We start from the raw sequence: 20,419 nt of genomic DNA, 5'->3' as shown, positions 1-20,419 counted from the left end.
CTGCTGAGCACTAAGCTGAGTGTCCCAACTCAGATGGTGCCTTTCCAAGAGTCAGCGCTCCAGTATGTGCATGTGAATGGCTCAATTTGGATTATGCAATGGCTACAGCTACTGTGGTCTTGTCTAGCCCAGGATCCCCAGTAATGGTGGAGCACCAGACTTCGCTAACACAAGAAGGTGCTTTCAGGCTCCTCCTCCAACAAGCAAACTCTCATAGCTTGATAAAGACCAGTCAAACAGGATAATGGTTCCACTTGATCAACTAACTCTGGGTTTGGTTGCATGTCATTTATTTCAACTTGTACAGAGAAGCTGGAACAGCTGTGTGGAAAAACACTTAATTGTTTTTTTTTTTCTTTCTTCTTAGGTAATATAATTTAAAAGTGGTAAATACACAGTATTTAAACTTGATACACCTGATAAAGTTAAATGCATAATAAAGGGGTAGGAATGAACCACAAGCCTTGGTCATTAAACAAACAGTATAAAAATCAGCAATAGTTCAGGACCTTAGAAAAGAAACAGATCAATTGCCTGACAGGTAAGAGGGGACCACCAAGAAAAACTACTCAGACAAGAGGCCTGGTTTCCCCTTAGCACTTTCCTGTGTGCTTTCAGAGCCAAAAAGGCTTAGTACCCAGCATTAAGCCTACAGTCAGCACTGGGCTTGCTTGAAAGGAAGGGAGTTAGGGAAATCAAGCTACAGCCCAGTTCCAAGGCACAAGCAAAATATTTACTTCACTATAAGGAAAAAAAAAGCTAGCTTCACTACTACGGAACAGCAGCTAGGGAACTGAGCAGATTTATAGATACAGTACAGCTTCTCTAACAGGTCATGCATTTAGATAGATCTTCCTCACACAGCCACGCTTTATGCTTTCAACAGAACTAATCAACAAGAAAAATCTACTTTGAGTTTCTTTCAGAAATGTGCATTTGGCTGCAGCCCTACCAGAGCTGGCACTGAGACAATCATTTTGGAGCACCCCTTAGGGAAGCGCTGAGCTTTACAATCCTTACAAACCAAGCCCGTGCTAGCCATAAGACACTGATCTACGGTAACATCTGAGGCCCAGTGACTATGGGGCTGGGCATCGAGGAACTGGTACAGCTTATTCTGTTTAGAAGCTGTGTTGCACCTGCCAAGCCTGTTTGGTAAATGTAAACTGTCTCGCTAGGCACCTGACAAATCACAAACTGGAGATACACAGCACAGAGCATCTCTACAACTCACCTTGAACAAAAACACACCACACACATTACTATGCACCAGCTACAAATAATCAGATCCCCTATTTTTTTTAATTTTTTTTTTTTTTGGCAGAACAAGTCCATTTACAGGGTTAGAGAACGAAGCTGCCCACTCGCACACATTTCCGCAGTGAAAAGTCCTGTTGAGGAAAGGGCGAGCAGGTGGCTGTAGTAGTGCTGGCACCCAAGTTACCTGTTTGGTTTTCCCGTAGCTGAAGCTGCAGGGCTTTGGCATAGCCTCGGACTAAAATGGGAGGAAAACAGTGCATGTCTTATGGCTCCAAACTCCATAGTACTGCTCCTAAACCACAAACTGTTGTCACTGGCTTTAGAGAGAGGCCAGGAGCACAATGTTTTGGTAATAAATTGCCATTTAGGGGGAGCATTGCTTTAAGTGATCAAAAGATGTAAGGAACAGTTTGTGTAGGCACCTGCACACTTGCTAACACTGTCCTGGCTTTAACAATGACCTGTCCCAACCAGGAATTAGCCAGCCAGGTCCGACTACAGCGAGGCCAAGGACCTCAGCGCACTGCTGCTTGCGATGCCCAAGATAAAGGAAGACAAGGGGACAGTCACTTCCTAAAGGCAGGGCACCCATGGCCAGGGTTAGCAGGCAGAGATCTTACCATTAATCAAAATACTTGGGTGTCTCCTACTGCCTTCTTCCTCGGGGCAAAGAATTATGCCTTAGCAGTCCCTTACATGCTTGGGACATTTGAATCCTCCCCCTCTTTCAGGTACACCATCCTTTTAAATGCCTTGTTCAAGGTCACACAACCACATCAGACTAAAAAGAGAAGAAGTCAGACCTTTCCCCCCTCCCTGTCCCACGCTCCATCCTTAAAACAACTGTACTTACCATGACCCCTTTCCTGAAGCAAACCCTGACTCTTCTCCAGCTCACCCACACTCTGCTGTTCTCCAGCTTTGTCCGAGCACAGAGAACTTGGGAAAGTGAGTCTGGACATCAGAATCTCTCCCACCACACGGTAGATTATTATTTTTTTACAAGCACCACAAAATAATCAGAGTAATCTGACTGAAGGTGAAAGAGCTTTTCATAAGAAACAACCCATGAATTAGGTATACACTTAATTTACTAACAAGCCTCTGATCCACAGGCATTCACAAATTACTGGTAACGAACTTGCAAAAAATACATAGCATTGGCCCCAAAATCCAGATTAAGAGTTTGGAAAACAAAAGTTTATTTGAAAATTACTAGCTAATCTAAGTATTTCATTAAGATCTTAAATTCTAAGCAAGCCCTAAGTCTATACTTAAAAAATAGCATAAGTTGTATTATTTTTAATTGTAGTAAACCATGTAATGTACATGGAAGTGAAGGATTTTACCCTGAATTTTATATTTAATAATATATCTACCTCAATCAAGTAAAAGATTTAGAAACAAACTGTTACTAGTGCTTCCTCTGCTGTTCAAAACAAACATTCAGCTAAACACCACCTTTCACTCATATATCTGCAGCAAAAATAGTTCAGACTGAACTTAAGCCCTTAAATACCTTTTCCCTTCATACACTGAATACACAACCTACCAAGCCCTAGCCATGCCAAGACCTTAGAAAAGGCGTTAATTACCTTAGAAGGTAATTAACCTCACTTTCTGAATATCCCAAAGATGCTGTTTAATATAACTTGGCTCACAAAGGTAGGCATTCTTTAAAAAGCTGAAAAGGTGGGTTTTTGCTTTGTTCCCATGCAGTTAAAAAGGTGTCAATTAAAAACAAACCAGAATGACGAGAAATAGATGCAACAACATTTCCGGTAGGTTGTGAACTCTCAAAGTGCACACGTGTAGTTTTACTGCTGTGTATGCCACTTGGCAAAAGCTTCACCCTTCTGCGTGTGCCCACCGACTCTGTGATGGGCATACAACACCCCTGGGATGCTGGCGTTAGTCCCCAGAAATTATTTGGCATTAAAACCAGGTAAAAGCAGTTCCAAATGCATTTTCGTTTGGTTGGTTTTTTTTTTTTTTGCAAAGCACTGTTGCTGCTCAACACGATAGCTCACCTTTCTGCTATCAGCCAGCGCCTTTCCCACAAGAAGTCAGCAGTCCAAGCGATTGGAGATGTTCAATGTTTATGACAAGTAGTCGGATGTCTTATAACATGCTGCTATGTAAGCTCTACATCCAGCATTATACTGAAATAGCGCCATGTCATGCTGTGTTTGGTGTAAGCTCTGTTAATGTCGCTCATCCTCAGCTGCACACTTTAACAAGGTGCCCTGGACCAAGTTGCTCAACAGAACCATAAAGTCGATGTTCACGAAAGAAGTTCCTCCTCTCCCACATTGGGCAAGTCGTTACACTTCAGATTATCTTCACTGCCTTGTTTCCTGCTTTAAAAGGAAATAAAGCAGTTGCTGAGCGACTCAGGAAAAGGCAAAGCAAGCAATGAGACACCAGCATCTGCCCCTTCCCACCACGGGATCTCTGGGACCCTGAGCACGTGTCATCTCCCCCCAGCTCCCCTGTCACATGCTAGCGGGGCCATAAAAAGATGCAGAGGGGCAGGATATGCCACAAAAATCATCCCACAAAGCAGTTATGGGTCAGACAGAGGGTGTGTGAACATGGCCCCCCCCAAAAGATTCAAAGCCCACCTCCTCAAATTCTCCTCCTGTGCTCTGCAGTGATCTCCAGAGCATTAAGACAAGCTGCAAATATCTTTTTTGGACCGAGGCAAGGTGATGACACTTACGGCAACAGGTTCCCGGGGGCAGACAACGACCGCTCCTCCCTCCTGCTCCCCTCAAATGGGTTCCCAAAGGATCGCTTCCGGATCATCGTTTTCACCAAAATCTGCAAGACCAGATTGGAGTTTGTCAGGGATGCTTCCCTTTCACTCAAGAGCAACAGGAACATCCAGCCCTCATGCCCAAGTAATTAAGAAAACTAGTGAAAACAAGTCAAACTTCTCCTTTTTAAAAAAAAAACACAACAAAAAAAAAAACCCAGAAGGAAGTGTGTTTACAAGTCTCCAGCTGCTTAATACAGAGGCTGTATCCTCATCTGAAACCCACGGTACAACAACTGAACACACCAATGAGAGCTACACTAGGTGTGAGAAGCTGGAAAGGAGAGCAAAGCCAAGTCTGGGAAGATTTTCTCCGCCCCAGAAGTAGGTTTTACTGATTACTGCATCCAGAACCTGCAAATTCCCAGTTCCCCACAATTACCTGGTAGAAGAATTCATTGGAAAGGGAGAGGGGAAGGAAGGAACCAGCACAATTTTGCCTTAACGTTTACCAAAACCAAGCTGAAAAATTGGCCGTTTGTCTAGCTTTGGCTGCAAAATGCAGAGTTACCCAGCGTCAGCTGCAGTCAGAGACTGCCGGGAACAGAGCAAGCATCGGAGTTCTTCCCGGGCATCCCCCAAATTATTTTGCTGGTGGGAGCAGAGAACAACATGAGCAGCACTGGACCCTGCCTCAGCATGTGAATCCTGCTCTGGGAACCCCTGGCTTCATTTGATATTGCTTCTTGTCCCTCTGTGCCCGATTTATCTGCTCACCACAGTGCACCGAGAGCCCTTACACATCTGAAACGCGCATGCCAGCAGGGTCCCGCGGGGGAAGGCATTTTATGCGAGAGTCAAAGCCACGTGAATCTCGTACTCGAGTGCTAACACCTGCAGGTGGATGCACAAAGATCAGGCACCGGAGGATAATTTTGAAGAACAAATGCAAATGGGAAAATACAAGATCTGCCTGGAGGCAGTGCGTTATTTAAGAGGCAAGAGTCACAGTAAAAGCTCATTTGCCCTGAGCTGTGCTAAACACACCTGGATTATCAACAGGGCTGGGAGCACTGAGGCGTCCTCTGCTGCACCCCTGCAAGTCACCTCCAAACAGGAGAAAGGGGAAACCCCTTTCATCAATGGTGATGTGTTTAGAGCAAGATCTGCTTTTTCAGCTTCAGCAGCGCAAGGCACATTTGCATATTAATGTATCTGCAGTTGAAGACACTTCTGCAGAGTACCGAAGTGGGAGTGTCCTGGTTTCAGCTGGGATAGAGTTAATTCTCTTCCTAGCAGCTGGTATAGTGTTATGTTTTGGGTTCAGTATGAGAAGAATGTGGATAACACACAGATGATTTCAGTTGTTGCTAAGGAGTGTTTACACCAAGTCAAGGATTCTTCACCTTCTCATGCTCAGCCAGCAAGAAGGCTGGAGGGGCACAAGAATTTGGGAGGGGACACAGCCAGGGCAGCTGGCCCGAACTGGCCAAAGGGGTATTCCATACCATGTGATGTCATGTCCAGTGTATAAACTGGGGGGAGCTGGCCTGTGGGGGGATCGCTGCTCAGGAACTAACTGGGCATCAGTTGGTGAGTGGTGAGCAATTGCATTGTGCATCACTTGTATATTCCAATCCTATTATTATTATTATTGTCATTTTATTATTGTTATTACTATCATTATTATTTTTTCCCCTTTCTGTTCTATTAAACTGTTCTTATCTCAACCCACGAGTTTTACCTTTTTTCCCGCTGATTCTCCCCCCCCATCCCACTGGGTGGCGGGGAGTGACTGAGCAGCTGCGTGGTGCTTGGTTGCTGGCTGGGATTAAACCACAACAGGTAGAGAGCTCCAGAAATGGAGCCAGATGTGGGCACAGCCATGAGATGGAAAAGGAGCTTCAAAGGGAGACCTGTACTTCCAAAAATCACAGCCTGGGTGTCTACAGGCAGATAATGCCACACCAGGGAACTGCAAATGGTTGCTTGCTGTTTCTCCTAGTGTAAGGGCTAGTGGGCACCTAAAGAAATCATTAGGTTCAAACCCCAAAAGGATTTCACTTTCCAAACAGGGCAGGCTTACACTGTGGTTCTCACCACCACAGCGGGTTGCAGAGAATAAAAATATGAGCTTGAAAAGAGAGGAGATGAATTCACCAAGAATAGCTCCAGGCGGGGGCTGGTGCACGCCGTGGCCCAGATAAAATCTCCATCCCGGGAAGCTCCCGCAGCCCCTGTGGCCGGCTGGGCAGAGCAGGGCAGGAGCTCCTCGTGCCTGGCCGAAACACCCCCTCCCAGCCACGGGCAGGTCCTGGACCAGATGCTCTTTTACCCTGAGCAAATGCAGCAATATTTAGGCAGCCAGCTCAAGCGTGGAGACTGGCAACCCACTGATGGGTCCCTTTCGGACTGCTCTGAAATATTGCCCCACATTGTGGGGTACGGCCACCTCCAGCGAGACGCTGAGACCCCATCTTGCAGCGCTTTTTTCTGAGAGAGGGAAAGTTTTTGCTCTAATCCTGCCCAACGCTTCTGCTCTTCAGCAGCAACCTCCAGCTGCTCTGGACCTACCCAGGAGGCAGCACGGACCCTGGTGTGTGCCCACAGACCATCACCTCCCTCGTACTCACCACGGTGGCCAGGCTGGGGATGTGCTTGACCGAATTCTCCACCTCCTCCTCCGTCACCTCGACGAGGGTGCAGTTCTCATCCTCTGTGGGCAGCAGCTCCGCTCCGTTCTTGGTGACCCAAGGGTGCAACTTCAATTAATAACACAGCCTGTCAGGAATGATTTCCTCTTTTTTGTAACTCAAACAACACAAGCCTGGCAAACGCATCTCCTCGCCCAAACTATGGCCCCTACGAGCTCCTGAAATACCAGGGAGCAGGGGAGAGACATGCCATTTCACTGGTGAGCCAGCTCAGCCCGGCACCGCTGGGAATGGCTCAGCCTGGAGCAGAAAATCCCTCGTCCAGCGCCAGCACTGGCCGCCCCATCTACACAACTGAGCAATAACCTCGGTGACCTACAGCACTGGGCATCTCAGTGAGTTTTAGAGGCGAAGACCTATTTTCACTCTCATCTTATGGATGACACAGCACCAAGAGGCAGGAGCGATTTATTGCAGACCATACATATGAGCAGTAGTGATGGGGAGACCCACCAAGCCCTAGTCTTGGACCTGAAAATCCATGACAGAAGGCAGAACCCCCTCCTTCTCCTTGCCCACACACCTGGCGTCTTGGGCAGCTGCAGGAGCACAAAACGGTTCAGCAATTCCCCCGCAATCCTTTCCCCCTACCTTAGTCTCCATTTTCTCAGCTTCTCGGCCCTTCCAGGCTCCCGCAGGGGCAGAGGACCAGAAATCTCCTGCGAAAGGCTGTTGCACAGTACTTTCCTGGTAGCAGAGGAAATACTGTACTCAGGGGATTTCCTTTTGCCTGTGACTTCTGTAGGCACCAAAGGTCCCAAAGCTGAGCAGGTCCCGGAGCAGGGGAAGGAGCTGGGACTTACCTGCCCAGGGGCCCTGGGCACAGGGGGAGGACCTAGCCTGGCGCGATCAAACTGACTCCCAAAAAAAGCCGAGCAAGGAGAACCCAAGAGAAGTGAAGCCACAGCCAACACCAGGGGGCTGGGTCAGTACCTTGATTTCTGGGACCGAAATCCTAGATTCGGGATTTTTATCCAACATCCGTGTAATCAAATCCTTCAAGAAGTCTGTAACTTCTGGCCTGGGGAAAGGAGAGGGGAGAGATGAGGCGGGGAAGGGGCTGGATGCTGCCTCCCTTTTTCACCCTGGTGCCAGCTACTGCAGGTCCTTCCCAGGCAACTTGGGGCTGGATGCCAGCCCTGGCAGGGATGCGGCTCCGTGTACTTGTGCACCCAGGTGCCATGCAGCCCTTCCTCCCAAAACCCCCCAGGGAAGCAAAATATCCCCTTTTTGGGCAATCCAAAGCATGATCCCATATGTACGGGGCTGGGAGAGCCCGACACCAACTCCATCCAGACTGAAACCCAACAGGCAGCAACTGCAGAGGTTAATCCATTCCCCTAAACACCTCTGCAGCTTCAATCGCTCCTTCTTTGGCAACTGCAAACCAAGAGACGTTGCCTTCCTATTTAATGCAAAGGAAGTTTTCCAGGGCCGAGGGCCAACTGAAGGGCTCAGAGCCTGAGTTCTGCAAAACCGCAGCAGAGCAGGGCCAGCCCCACCCAGGCAGTGCCTGAGAAACAGCTCAAATGAGCTTCAAAATAAAGGCTGAGGGGTTTGGGTTTTGGTTTTTTTTGAGTACTTACTGGTCTGGGAACTCCAACGTTTGGGTCTTGATTTTGTTGTGTAAACTCAGGATCCTTTCATCCATAAAAGGGCACTACCGCCAAGAAAAAGAGCAATGAGAAAAGCAACAACCTCTGTTAAGAAGCAGCAGTGAGGTGGCCAGCTGAGCATCAGGATCTTGTAGGGTTTGAAGGAGAGCAGGGAGCCAGTTATAGGGAAATACCAGAAGATTTCCTATTATATCAACGACTTCTTTTAAATGCAATGAAAATAATATTTGACTAAAAATGACCAAATTACTACAGCAACTCCCTTCCTAAAAAAATCTGGCCAGGCACAGAATTTCTTCCCTGGAGAAAAAGAGAAACATGGCCCTTTTGGCTGCACCCATCCCACGGACAGGCAGTTTCCCATTTCCACCCACAGAACCCCGTCTCCCCTTGGCAATACCCCATTGCTCAAACAGGGTTATGGGAAGCAAAAACCCACTGTGTACCTGGCACGTGGGAGGCATACGCCAAACCCCCCCCGGACCACCAACAGTGCTGAAAAATCCATGTCATTACCTGCCCAAACACAAAGCAGTACAGTGTGATCCCCATGGCCCAGACATCCAAAGCCTGCAGAGGAAAGAAAGCATAGTTAGATCTGCAACAGACAGCCTGTGCAAGGAAGATTAGTCCAAAACCCCTCAAATTGCTATTAAATACCTTTCCAGAGAAGATTTTCCTGGTTTCCGAGAGCGTCTCCGGCGCCATGAAGGCGGGGGTACCCACCGTGTTGGTTAAGAGGGCATCGGCTCCCTTGAACTCATTGCTGACTCCAAAGTCGGCGATCTTGACGTGCCCGTCTTCCCCCACAAGGAGGTTGGAAGGTTTAATATCCCGGTGGATTATCTTTTGATAGTGCACTGCAGCCAGAGGAAAAACAAGCAATTCAGCAGCAGCACTGGACTGCAGTAAAAGAGCCATAAAGCCCCGGCACAGGTGTAAGCCTTTCTGCTAACATCATGACCAGCCCTAGCTTCAAAAAACCCTGTGCAGTAGCATGAGCCATCAGAAACAGCACCACGCATCAGCAGAAAGTCCAGCCCCAGGTGTTTAGAAAAAAATAAAAATAAGAAATCCCATCGTTTTTGCACAGATACTTACAGTATTCAATACCCTTGATCAGATCCTGGAAGTAGAACCGAGCCAGGTCCTCGCTGAGGGGTTTCAGGGTTGGGATTTCCATCACGGGGCTGCAAAGGCAACAGAGAATGGAGCTCGTTTCCCATCTGGATGTGCCAAAACAGGTCCTGGAGGCTTTGCCGCCATGCGGCAACAGCATGCAGCCCCGAACGCAGGCACATACAGGGTGTACACAGCTGTAACTGGGGTGGGGAGACCATAGGGGAGACCCAAACCCATAGGGGAAACACTATGAACCTCCCCATTGCCTCTGCACCCCGTGCCCGCCTCAGGTGGTCAAGCTGTGTCACCCACAAACCCATCTCACGTTCATGCTTTAGTAGGTTTAAATCTGGAATTCAGTACTCACCCTTGCTTCACCAGTTCAAACACTGAAACACAAAAGAAAAAGTGGTTACTGATCACTTACAAGTTAGAGCTCCTGCAAGGACAGTCCCAGCACAGAAGTTTATGACAAAAATGATGAAAACAATTTAGTTTTTTTAAAAAAGGAGATGCTATACTATGCAAGGCACATGCCGTTTTGCCTGCTTCTGTCTCCAATTAAGGGGATGCTGCCAACTACCTCCTCTGTGCTGCAGCTTCAGCGTCACGAAACACCCCCTGCACGGCACCCTGAAACCCTCAGTTTGCCTGCAAGACCAAGGCCAGGCCCACACCTCGAGCAAACCTCTGCGCTTGGCCACGAAGGCATCGCACGCTCCTCCGCTAGTACGGGCTGAACATAAATGCTGGGAAAAAAAATGCCTCCTCCAAAAGTGTGTGTATTTACATCAAGCAAACCACTGCAGTCTGCAAGACAGGTTGGGAAGTGGCTCATTTGTACCGTGGATAATTAATATGTGCCCTGTTCTCAAAGCCAAAGAAATCAAGCTACTTTCTAGCAGCCTGGCTTCAAAGCTGAGAATATAAATGTTGGTGCCTCTCATGGCAAAGCTTGCCCTGATGTCAAATTAAAGCACTCCTATCTCCTTTCTGAACCCAGACTGGATCCCGTTTACTCTGAGGGGATTTGATCCTCCAGAACATCCAGGCCATACCTGGTCTGGAGGAGAGACCCAACCCTGCATGCAGCCACCCCAAAACACAGGAGGAATCCTTTGGCCCAGCAAACCCTCATCCCGCTGGCACCCTGCGAGCACCGCAGGGCAGTGGGCAGTTACCCATGTACAGGTGGTCCTCGCTGGGGTCATCCAGGACCTGCCGAAAGAAGCAGAAAGGCAATTAAACAGCACCAAAAACCCTTGCAAATTAAACACTGTGATTTTTTTATTTAGCAGCCATCCCAATTCTGCACCATCTGCACCATTAGGACGGTCTGCTAATCTCCAAGCTTCTACCCACAAGGGGTGAGGAAAAAAAAAAAAAAAGGGGCCAGAGACATAGCTGTACTTCAAGGAAGTAAATATTTAGACTACACAGGAAGTATCATCTGACTCATGAGTCAAATACACTCCAGCCTATATATCCTTAATTCTTGATTTTTGGACCGTTTCATACAGTCAGTGGGCAGAGGGCAGGGCGGCTGCACTGCAGAACCCGCAGAAACACCAGTTCCTCCCCAAAACCCATTTGAGCACTTGTTTCCTCCAAGGAAGCAACATTTTGCTGCATTTTCCTTTCTGGGCAGGGAAGAAAAAAAATCCTCTTTTGGGAGGTGGGAATAAAAAAACATTTTAAACCAGGGAAAAACACGAGTCTCCCAAAGGCAGGACCTGCCATGGTCATCCCAGTCCCTCTGTGGTCATTCCCCTCCACCCAAGCCAACATGTAGCCCATCCCTGCAGCATCCAGGCTCCTTCACGCTCCAGGTGGGTTTTGGGAAGGGGCTGACCAGCGCTCACCTCCACCAGCTTCACCACATTCGGGTGGTCCAGCTTCTTCAGGATGGCGATCTCCTGGTAGACCTGTTCGATGGGCCCTTTGGGCTGCACGCAGCCCTCAGAGGCAGCTTTGGCCCCCCGGGGCGGCGGGCGGCCTGTGGGAAAGGTCAAGATGGGAAGATCAGTCAGGAATGAGCTCCTGGGGTCCCCAAAGCATCCCCCACCCTAACACTTTCGTGCCACTTACGGGGGAAGCCCGCCTGTCTCATCAGCTTCTTTTTGGAGAGAACCTTCATTGCCTGCAAGAGGGGAAAAAATGTGGGATTTAGGGCAAATCAAGGATAAAACAGCACCGGCGGGATGGGGCTGGCAGGGAGCTGGGCAGGGAGTCAGTGGAGGGGATCCATCCCATCCCACCTGCCTCACTGTGGGCTCCGGGGCTGTGCACTACTCACATAGTAGGTGTTATCATCCTCATTGTAGGCCAGCTTCACCACCCCGTAGGAGCCCTAGAGAGGGGCACAGCCATGGGGAACCAGTTAAGAACAGTCAAAAAAAAAAAAAAAAAAACAAACAACCCCAGCACCAAACCAGGCTCCGGGCTCCCCCACAAACCCAGCCCCATGGGGACCCCACAGAGCTGGTGGGTGACACTGGGAGTAGCAGGGTGTATGGTCTGGCATCCCACCACCAGCAAAGAAAAGCTTCAAATGCCCCTTTTCATGGGAGGGAGGGGGAATGGGGAATATTAATAATAATTTTTTTTAAATATACAATTTAATTGGTACCACCCAGAAGAGACTGGTGTTGCAGCGAGGAGCCGGCTGAGCTGCGGTGGTGAGCGGCTGAACTTGCCGTCTCACCGGATGGAAAGCAAGAGCAAGTCCAACACCCTCCTACCCCGAATTCCCCCATCCCACCCCAAACCCGGCCATTACTCACCTTCCCGATCTCGTCCTTCAGCTTGTACTGGTTGAGCTGCACACAGTCCTGCAGGGAGAGAGAGGGGGGGTCGAACACGAGCCACAAAACCGTTCACCTTTGCTCTCCTCTTTTTAAATCTTCAGCAAAACTTTTCTCTGCAAACTCACGCCCTGTTCTGCTCCGCCTGGGCACCTGCTTGGGGCTGGACAGCTTTGATTCATGAGCCATAAACGCCAGCTGTCTGGCCACGCGTCAGTGTGTTTATAGATGGCTAATTGCGAACGTTAACGGCCGGGCGGGCAATATCGTCCGCTCACGTGGAACGAGAGCACAGGACGGGCAGGCGGTGGTGGGGATCAGCAGCCGGGAGAGCCCCGAGGGGTTTAATGCCAGTGACCCGGTGCAGAGTATTTTTATTTCTTATGGGCAAAGCAGCCGCTTGCTGCCTGGTTTCTGTCAGCGCTGGCGGGCTGGGGGCAAGCAGGGCCATTTTCTCTTTAGATCTCACTGGGTCTCTCTCTTTTTTTTATTTTTAAGGGAGAGAAAAAGAAAACCAAGGTACACCGCCGGCTCCCCCGAAACGCAGCCGCCAGAGCTGGCAGCATCTGCAAAAGGCAGGAAAAGCCGTGAGCCGTTGAGACCCACCTCCCCGAGGGCTGTCCCCATGGCCCAGGATGGACCAGGACGGACCAGGACGTCCTGCTGTGCATCTGCGGACATGCCGCAGGGTTTTATCCCCAAAACACAAGCGAAAAGCAATGCCAGGGGGACGGAAACCAGGCAGACGGGGGCAGGAGAACCGTGGGAGCAGCAACGATTCCCCCTCACCTGGAGTCCCGTGATGGACACGCGGTTCGACTCCACCGTCGGCCGCCGTGGCAGCCGCGGGGAGGAGTGGGGGGACGTCACCGGAGAGTAAGGGAGGGATGGGTAGATGAAGCGTTCGTTGGCGCCGTCGCCGGTCCCGGGCGAGCGGGCAGGCTGCGACCGCTCCTGCAGGGAGAGCTTTCGGCCGGAGAGGTGCAGCTTCGCCCTCGGCTCCCGGCCATCCCCAAAACCCTCGCTGCCGGCTGCGTTCATCTCCTCCTCCTCCCCACTCGCGCTCCCCGTCGCGTCGTACTCGGTCACCACGATGAGCGAGGCCATGCCGGGGCGGTGGGGGTTCAGCGGCAGGGGGTCCCGCAGCTCCCCGGGTGCTCGGTGGCCGCAGCCTCCGTCACGGCAGAGGGGCCGTGGGGTGGGCAAGCTGCCGGGGACGCATGATGGCATGGTGCGACCGACAGCCTCATGCCGGCCACGCTGCGATGGGGAGGCAAGCCTGCAAACACAGGGCGGCTCAGCCGGGCTCCCCTGGAAAGCAGGATTTCCTCCCGCCGGTTGTTACTCTACACATTAATTTATTCATCCCACAGGGGATCGTAAAGCCAAGGTGCAGTGGCGCAGGATGGCACCGGGACGTGCACCCACCCTGCCACAGGGCAGACCCCAGCTCCTTCCACCCCCTTGAATTAAACACCTCCAGGGAATAACAACCCCATCACCTCCGCTATGGAAATACCCCAAAAGGGGTATTTTACAGGGGCAGGATTCGGCCCTGCACTATACTGGTATAAATACCGCCTGGTTTCCTGCTTTACTGCTTGGTCCCACAGTTGGAGCAGGCACATCTCTGCCAAACATCCCCCAAATGAAGCAGTTCAGGGGCATAGGGACCCGCTTACCAAGCGCGGGGTGCAGGATCAGCCGCCCCGGCTCACTGCCTCCTCCTGCAGCCCGTCACTGCCAGCAATTTCTCTTCCTTGCCCCAGGTTCCCTACGGCCTCCTGTGCAAAAATCAGGTTCTTGAACCTTGAGAAAAATGAGAAAACAAGCCTGTTAGCAACAAAGAATTAAAAAAAAAAAAAAAAAAAAATCAAACAAATAATAATTTAAAAAGGGGAGAAAACTGTGTTAATTCACATATGCCAGGTGCCCCACAGCAGCCAGGGCAGCTCAATGGTAGTTTGGTTGTAAACCATCACTTTTCCCTGCTGTGATGTTGGTGCTGTTTTTAATTTCTAGGTTAACTAGCTGCTGCGGAAGCAAGTGAAAAAAAAATATCCCGAAACAAACAGCCCAGAAGCAGGAACAAGGTTTGAGGCGGTTTTCTGCCTGGTTCCCACACCTCGGCGAGGCGGCCGGTTAAAATTAGCTCTGCTCATCTCCATTGAAGTTTCCGTGATGTACCCGCAGCAATACCGCTCTGAATCAGCCCAGCAGAAATTACGGGTCAAGTATAGAAATCAAATCGTCTTCCCCTTCCTTCAGGCTTCACAATGGCCTAATTGCTGTTTTCAACACCAATCTATAAACTGGAGCTTTTTTTTGCCCGAGTGGGATCGGCCCGGAGCTAAAGCCGACCTGGTGCCGCTTGCTGCTTCAAGGCGCAGAAAAATGCAGGGGATGGGAAGGCTATAAATAAGCCGACGAACAGCAACAAGGACAAACTATTTCAGAAGCGCCGCGTTTCACGGGGCTGAATCCATTCCCGGCTGGGGCTTTGCTGGGCAAGAGAGCTGGGAGCCACCAGCCAAGGCGAGCCGGGGCTCTGCGTCTTGGGCATCGTGGCTGCAAAACTCCCCTCCTGCCCAGCGCTGCTGGTGGTCACGGCAGCATGTTTTAATGCACTCCCAAAACGGATTAAAATAAACAGGCAGCACACACACACCCCCCCCCCCCCCATTCATCCTGAACCCGCAGGGATGCATCTTGAGGCCAGTTGCCATTTGCCTGGCTTGCTGTGGGCACCCCGCCAGCACGCACATATAAATAGCTGTCCCCCGAAGCCGATCCCGAATGCTGTGGCCTCTACCCTCACCGTGTGCTGCGGCCTCACCAAAAAAGGCAGCTCATCAGGGCAGCCCCAGGATGAAGCTGCCCCAGGAGCATCGCTGGCTGCAGCACCGGTCCCCGGCATTGGCACCACACGGCCGGGCATCCCGTCCTGCCCCCAGACCATTGCCTGCATCTGAATTTGCAAGGGTTCATGCTAAACTCTGCCGGGCTAGAGCAAAATTGAGTTATGAACTCTCCGCCACACTTGAAAGCCAAACGTGCCCTGGCTGGCAGGAGTTAATTGGCTTGACCAGGATAAACATATCAAGGCTGATTAATTCAAGCAGGCTTGCCCAGGCTCTGTAAACATGCTAAAAGCCATCCAAGTATCATCGTAACATCGGCTAGGGTGGAAAATCAGAGGGTTTTTTCCCTTTGCATGTGTGCTTTGCACAAGGCTTTGCAAAAATTGCCCTGTGAGATGATACCTTCCCTGAGAGAAACTCAAAAGTGGGATCCCACTGTTGAACACCGCCACTTGGGACGTGGGATAACCACTAACGACAACGCAGCCGGTTCTCCTTAATAAGCGCACAGGGAGGCTGAGGAGAAGGAGGAGGAAAACAGCCGTATTCCCAGCCAGAGGGAAAACTAAAGTAGCTGGAATGGAGGGAATAAACCCAAAGAGGGGAAATACAGCCTGGGGGCTCAGGCTTCACCAACCCACCCGGGGCCTTGCCTGGGGAAAAGTGGCACATTCTGGTATGAACTCCAGCAGATCCTTATGTAAAAGCAAGCAGCACATGCCCACAAAATCCTCAGGAAATATAACAGCCTGGTGTATAGGAATGATTTATCGGCACAGCTTTTGGCTGCAATCCATATATAACCCATAGCGGCTGCGGCAGGATTATCGAAGCAATCAGTCTCGCATCTAATTCAGCAAGGAGAGGGATATTAAAATGAAAAGAGGTCTGTGAAACCCTGGCAGCGGCTCTCCCTCTCACTCAGCGTCCACGTGGCTTTACCGGAAACAAATGGGAGTGAAATCGGCCCCTGCAAGGGTGAAGTGATTTTTACAGCCCCCTCCTGCTGCCCCAGCTCTGCTGTGAGCGTGTGGTCCCTGCTGGGATGCAGCCACCTCCAGATGGGAATATGCCGACCGATTTTGGGGGGCGCAGAGGATGACACCTTCTAGCCAGCACTGGCTGCACAGATTTAAATCGGAGCGCACGGACGCTTTGGTCTGTCCTTCCCTCCCTAGAGTTGCTTCTCTACCCAGGCGCAGGGTGGGCATTGGGACAGTGCCCCCAGTTCCCACCAGCTGCCACACACTCGCCTTTCCCTTTCTACGCGCTTTCCTCCAGCAAGGCCAGACACAGTGTCAGGGTCAGGCCCTCCCAAGGGAGTAAGACTTGGTGGCACCTCCATCCATTCTTCTGTGGGGGTCAGCTCACGCACTGCAAAAAAAGCTGTTTATAACAAAATTGAACACAAACCACCTAAACCAAGGCTGATTTTACTCGCAGAGGATTCTTCCCCTGCTACGGCCAAAGGTCTGCGGTTAAAATTTAACCAGGGTGAGCACGCAGAGCAGTTATCGGCTCTCGCTGGGCAGAGTCCAGTGGCTATTTTGCTTTCCCTGGTCACTGTCAGCGGTGGAAGCGGCAGTGCCAAGAGTGGTGTCATCTGCAGCAACAGGGGCATCGATCACAGTTTCCCTTCCTACGGGTGAGCGCAGACCTTGCCAGAAATATATTAGTCACTGTAGTATACAAAGACCATATGCATCCCTGCCTGACTTTTAATGGAAAAAAATCTCTCAGCGGCTTCTCTAGAAGTCAGAGGACACCCAAAATAACGAGATACTGGAAACAGGCACCCAGCCCCCATCTACGCCGTGTCCCTGTGCCCAAGCAGAGAAGATATTCATCGTCCCTGGGGTGAAGAGAAGAGCCTTCTGTGCTGCCTGGCCCATCCAACACAGGGTGGAAAGAATCGAGGAACAAATGCAAAGACGGGCTGGTAGCATTGTAACGGTACAAAACCCAGTGGCAGGTTTCAACAGGAGTCAAAAAACGCCTTTAACCAAGATTTTTTATAATCTTGACGATACCGCCTAATATTGCTTAAGCAATATAAAATGAGCATCCCAAAACAAGAGTGTAAGCGCTGGACATGGCATTGAGTTCGGGCCGGGATGAGCTCAGGGCACCACCATCACCTTGTCCAGTGCTGCCGAGCGGTTCCCGGCTCTCCTGGAAACAATAGCTCCAGCCCGCACTGCCCACGAGAGAGGAAACGAGAGCGGCGCTGCACTTTGTGAACACCACTTAAAAGACATTAGGGCTGAGTTGAAAGCAAAGCCTCCTCCAAATTACCTCCCCAATCTGATAACAGCCGCCTTCAGTGCTGGGCGATCAGACACCCCTCACGGCGCTCTCACGGGTGGGCTCTTGGGTTTTGTTGGCTGTTTTTCCCAAAACGAAGTGCTCACGGAGAGGGGCCAGGAAAGGGACGGGGCTCCTTCTCGTGGGAGAGGGGCTGCCTCTCCGGTTGGGGGCCGTGAAGGCAGCTCCAGCGCCCACAGCCACCACACATCCCCTCCCCAGCACGGTCCCCCTGGCCCTGAGGACAAGCTGGTCCCGTCCCCAGGGATGGTAGCATCGCAGAGCCGTGCGGTCAGCCCACAGCTCCATCGTACCAGCTTCCTGCCGTCATCCCGCCGCCACTTTGGGGCTTTACTGTTACCTTCGTGCTCCGAGCCGTGCACGTGGCCACAGGGCTGCGTCCCACCTCCTAACCATGCTCGATCACCCGCAGCAACCCAACCCGTGGCTTCTCCTAATGAGACCTGTCCCCTGTACAGTCGCTCCACCAGCTCCATCCCCTCCTGGCCTCTCACTTGCTCCTTGGCCTCAAAAATCCCCTCCTTTTCCCAACCCCATGGCCTAACTCTCCCCGGTCCCCTGCTCCGAGCCCTCGCCTCCCCGGGCAGAAGCCGCGTAGGGTCTGTGCCACCCCTGGTGTCGCGGGGACGGCCACCACCCTGCCACATCCCCGAGCCTGGGATGCTGCCGGCCCATCCTTCTACCACCGGCACATGTCGGGGCTGGCGGGCGGCCGAAGGCGAGCGGGAGCGGGATGCCGGCGGGGCCCGGGCGGCCACAGCGCAGCTCCCTAAAGCGGGATGGGGGTGGGGGGGGGATGACAGCACCGATCCCCCAGCGCCAAAATCCCTGAGCAGGCCGGCTGCCAGCCCCGCGGGAAAGCCCTCTTTGAAGGAGATGCCGTTTCTGCTCGGAGGGCATCTCCGGCCCCGGCCCCGGCCGCCCGCTCCCGGTCCCGGTCCCGGTCGCGGTCCCTCCGGGCGCGGCTTTGTCTCCGCAGCCACGGGCGCATCCCCCGCCCGGGCCCTCCCGCACCCGCAACCACCGACCTGGCGGGACGCGCCGCTCCGCCGGGAGAAGGGAGCGGCCCCCGCAGCCCCCGGAGCCGCCGCCGCCCGCGGGGCCGGAGCGCGGCCGCCGCCCGGCGCCGCCTTCGCTTTCGGTTCCGCTCCGGCGGCGGCAGCGAGGGAAGGAGGGAGGGAAGGAGGGAGGAAGGGAGGGAAGGAGGGAGGGAGGGAGGCCCCGCTCCGCCCCGGGGAAGGGGAGGTTTCCCCCCCGGGCACCCGCATCCTGCCCGCCCACCCCCCCCCCCCCCCGTAAGCCGTTCTTTGGGGTGGTGGGGTTTGGTTTGTTTTGGGTTTTGTTTTGGCTGGGGGGGGGGGGGTCGGTATTTTCTTTCCCCCTCCGGCCGCGGGGCCTCGCCTTACCTCGCAGCGCAGCCGCGGGATGCAGCCGGGCTGCCCCGAGCGGTCCCGCTCCTCCGCCCGCCGCGCCGGGACGCGGCCCCGGGCGCAGCCGAGCCCCGCTGCCGGCCCCCCGCGGCCCGCAGGGACGGAACCCACAGCATCCTCCGTCCCGGTGCTCGGCCGGGGCTTCCTCCCCTCTGCCCTTGTGCGAACGCAGAATTTCCAGCGTGAGGTCGGCCGGGTGCAAAACTGGGTTACCTGCGTCAGCTAAGCGGTTGCTTGAGGATTCTGAAATCATCACCTAAAGGGGGGTTTAGAAAGCCCTTGTTTGGAAATGTCACAGCGGCCACCGAGCACAGCTCCCGCTCAGGTTGCAGCTCTGCAGCACCGGGACGGAGGCAACACTGCCGCACGGGCACAGCCTTTAGCTCCCCAGCTGGCACCAGCCCTTTGTAAACGTCTCCCTTACTTTGTCCTTGATAATTATTTGGGTTTTCTTACCGAGAATATTCCCATCAAGCACCGTTCTTGCGCTGAGCTCACCTGCAGTTTTCTGATCAGCTCCTCGCACGAAGCAACACCTTCAACCTTGAGCAGATGCGAACACCATGGCTGGCGCAAACCCTCTTCCTCGTTGTGCCTTGAGACCTGTTTGCAGGCAACGCTTCAACATTGTAGAGCTCCCCAGAGTAGAGCCATGCTTCCATGTGAGCTTTATGGCTAAACACAGCTATTTTGACCAGGATCTTGAAAGCCACTCTAAAAATCAGGTTTATGCACTTACTGTAAAATAGCAGGTGCTCCAACTGTTTTCTGGATTGAACTCCTCAGCGCTGATTAAAACCTAGCTGAGAGGAGGTGAGCCACCAAAACCAGTGTTCCCACAAAGCTGGGTTACTCTTCACTGTTAGGAATACAGTCGCTGTTTTAAAATCAAGGCACTGATTATCTGCCAACAGCCATGTTGCAACACTAATTAACGAGATGTGTAAACTAGCACTGGACTACCCTCCTTTCAACCACATCTGAGACTTTCTCTCTTCCTGCATTACCTGGCAGGGCTCCAGCAGAGCTAGGTTTAGGTCTGGTCTTGCTTTCTCTTTGCTAACAATGCCACAGTTTCATCTAGTGCTTCCTGGCAGGGTATCCATCTCCAAGAGTTTGCACTAATGGTGTTCAGCTTTTATATAGTCACAAGGTGAAAGGGACTGGCACCCCCAGCCCCAAGGTTCACCCACAAAAGGTTTACACTCACAAAGTGCAACCCTGTCTGCCTTGAAATCCCCCACTACACCTGAAATGAAATTTTCTTCCAAAATGAGGATCTAATTACTAGAAGTCAACAGCAGCATATTGGATAGTTGTGATGTTCATTTATCCACCCATAAAACCAGAGCAGGTAAATTATACACAGTACCTATGGGAGAACACATACAATAAAAACATTTCAGCTGAGCTGGGGCTTTTGTTTAGCACTCTTTACTTTTCTCAGCCACTCCTTGCACAAGGGCACGTGCAACAACAATGCCGGGACTTTGCACCGTTAGACCTCTCCAACTGAATCCTGTTTTCTC

At 51.9% G+C, this 20,419-nt stretch overlaps 1 protein-coding gene across 7 annotated transcripts; it reads right to left on the bottom strand.

Annotated features, from left to right (window-relative positions):
• Positions 1-273: 273 nt before the first annotated feature.
• On the bottom strand, positions 274-18,976 carry CAMKK2 (calcium/calmodulin dependent protein kinase kinase 2). Of its 7 annotated transcripts, none has more exons than XM_069794751.1 (18): positions 18,867-18,976; positions 13,957-14,083; positions 13,064-13,553; positions 12,254-12,301; positions 11,767-11,820; positions 11,559-11,610; positions 11,333-11,466; positions 10,652-10,688; positions 9,838-9,859; positions 9,450-9,538; positions 9,009-9,208; positions 8,865-8,918; positions 8,319-8,392; positions 7,666-7,753; positions 7,324-7,419; positions 6,652-6,780; positions 3,983-4,083; positions 274-3,620 (listed from the first exon to the last, which is right to left on the bottom strand). In XM_069794751.1, exons 3-18 carry the CDS (start codon positions 13,502-13,504, stop codon positions 3,545-3,547), a joined length of 1,695 nt encoding a protein of 564 aa, XP_069650852.1. In that variant the 5' UTR covers positions 13,505-13,553; positions 13,957-14,083; positions 18,867-18,976; the 3' UTR covers positions 274-3,544. The 7 variants fall into 7 exon arrangements, 5 of the variants coding, with proteins under 5 accessions (XP_069650852.1, XP_069650851.1, XP_069650853.1 ...); XM_069794750.1 differs by lacking the exon at positions 18,867-18,976 and adding an exon at positions 18,489-18,642; XM_069794752.1 differs by lacking the exon at positions 18,867-18,976 and adding an exon at positions 18,489-18,642 and having other exon boundaries at positions 274-3,617.
• Positions 18,977-20,419: the final 1,443 nt, after the last annotated feature.

Source organism: Haliaeetus albicilla, chromosome 10, assembly GCF_947461875.1.
Source record: "Haliaeetus albicilla chromosome 10, bHalAlb1.1, whole genome shotgun sequence".
In the NCBI taxonomy this organism is placed as follows: Eukaryota; Metazoa; Chordata; class Aves; order Accipitriformes; family Accipitridae; genus Haliaeetus; species Haliaeetus albicilla.
This window is presented reverse-complemented; position numbering and strand designations above follow the sequence as displayed.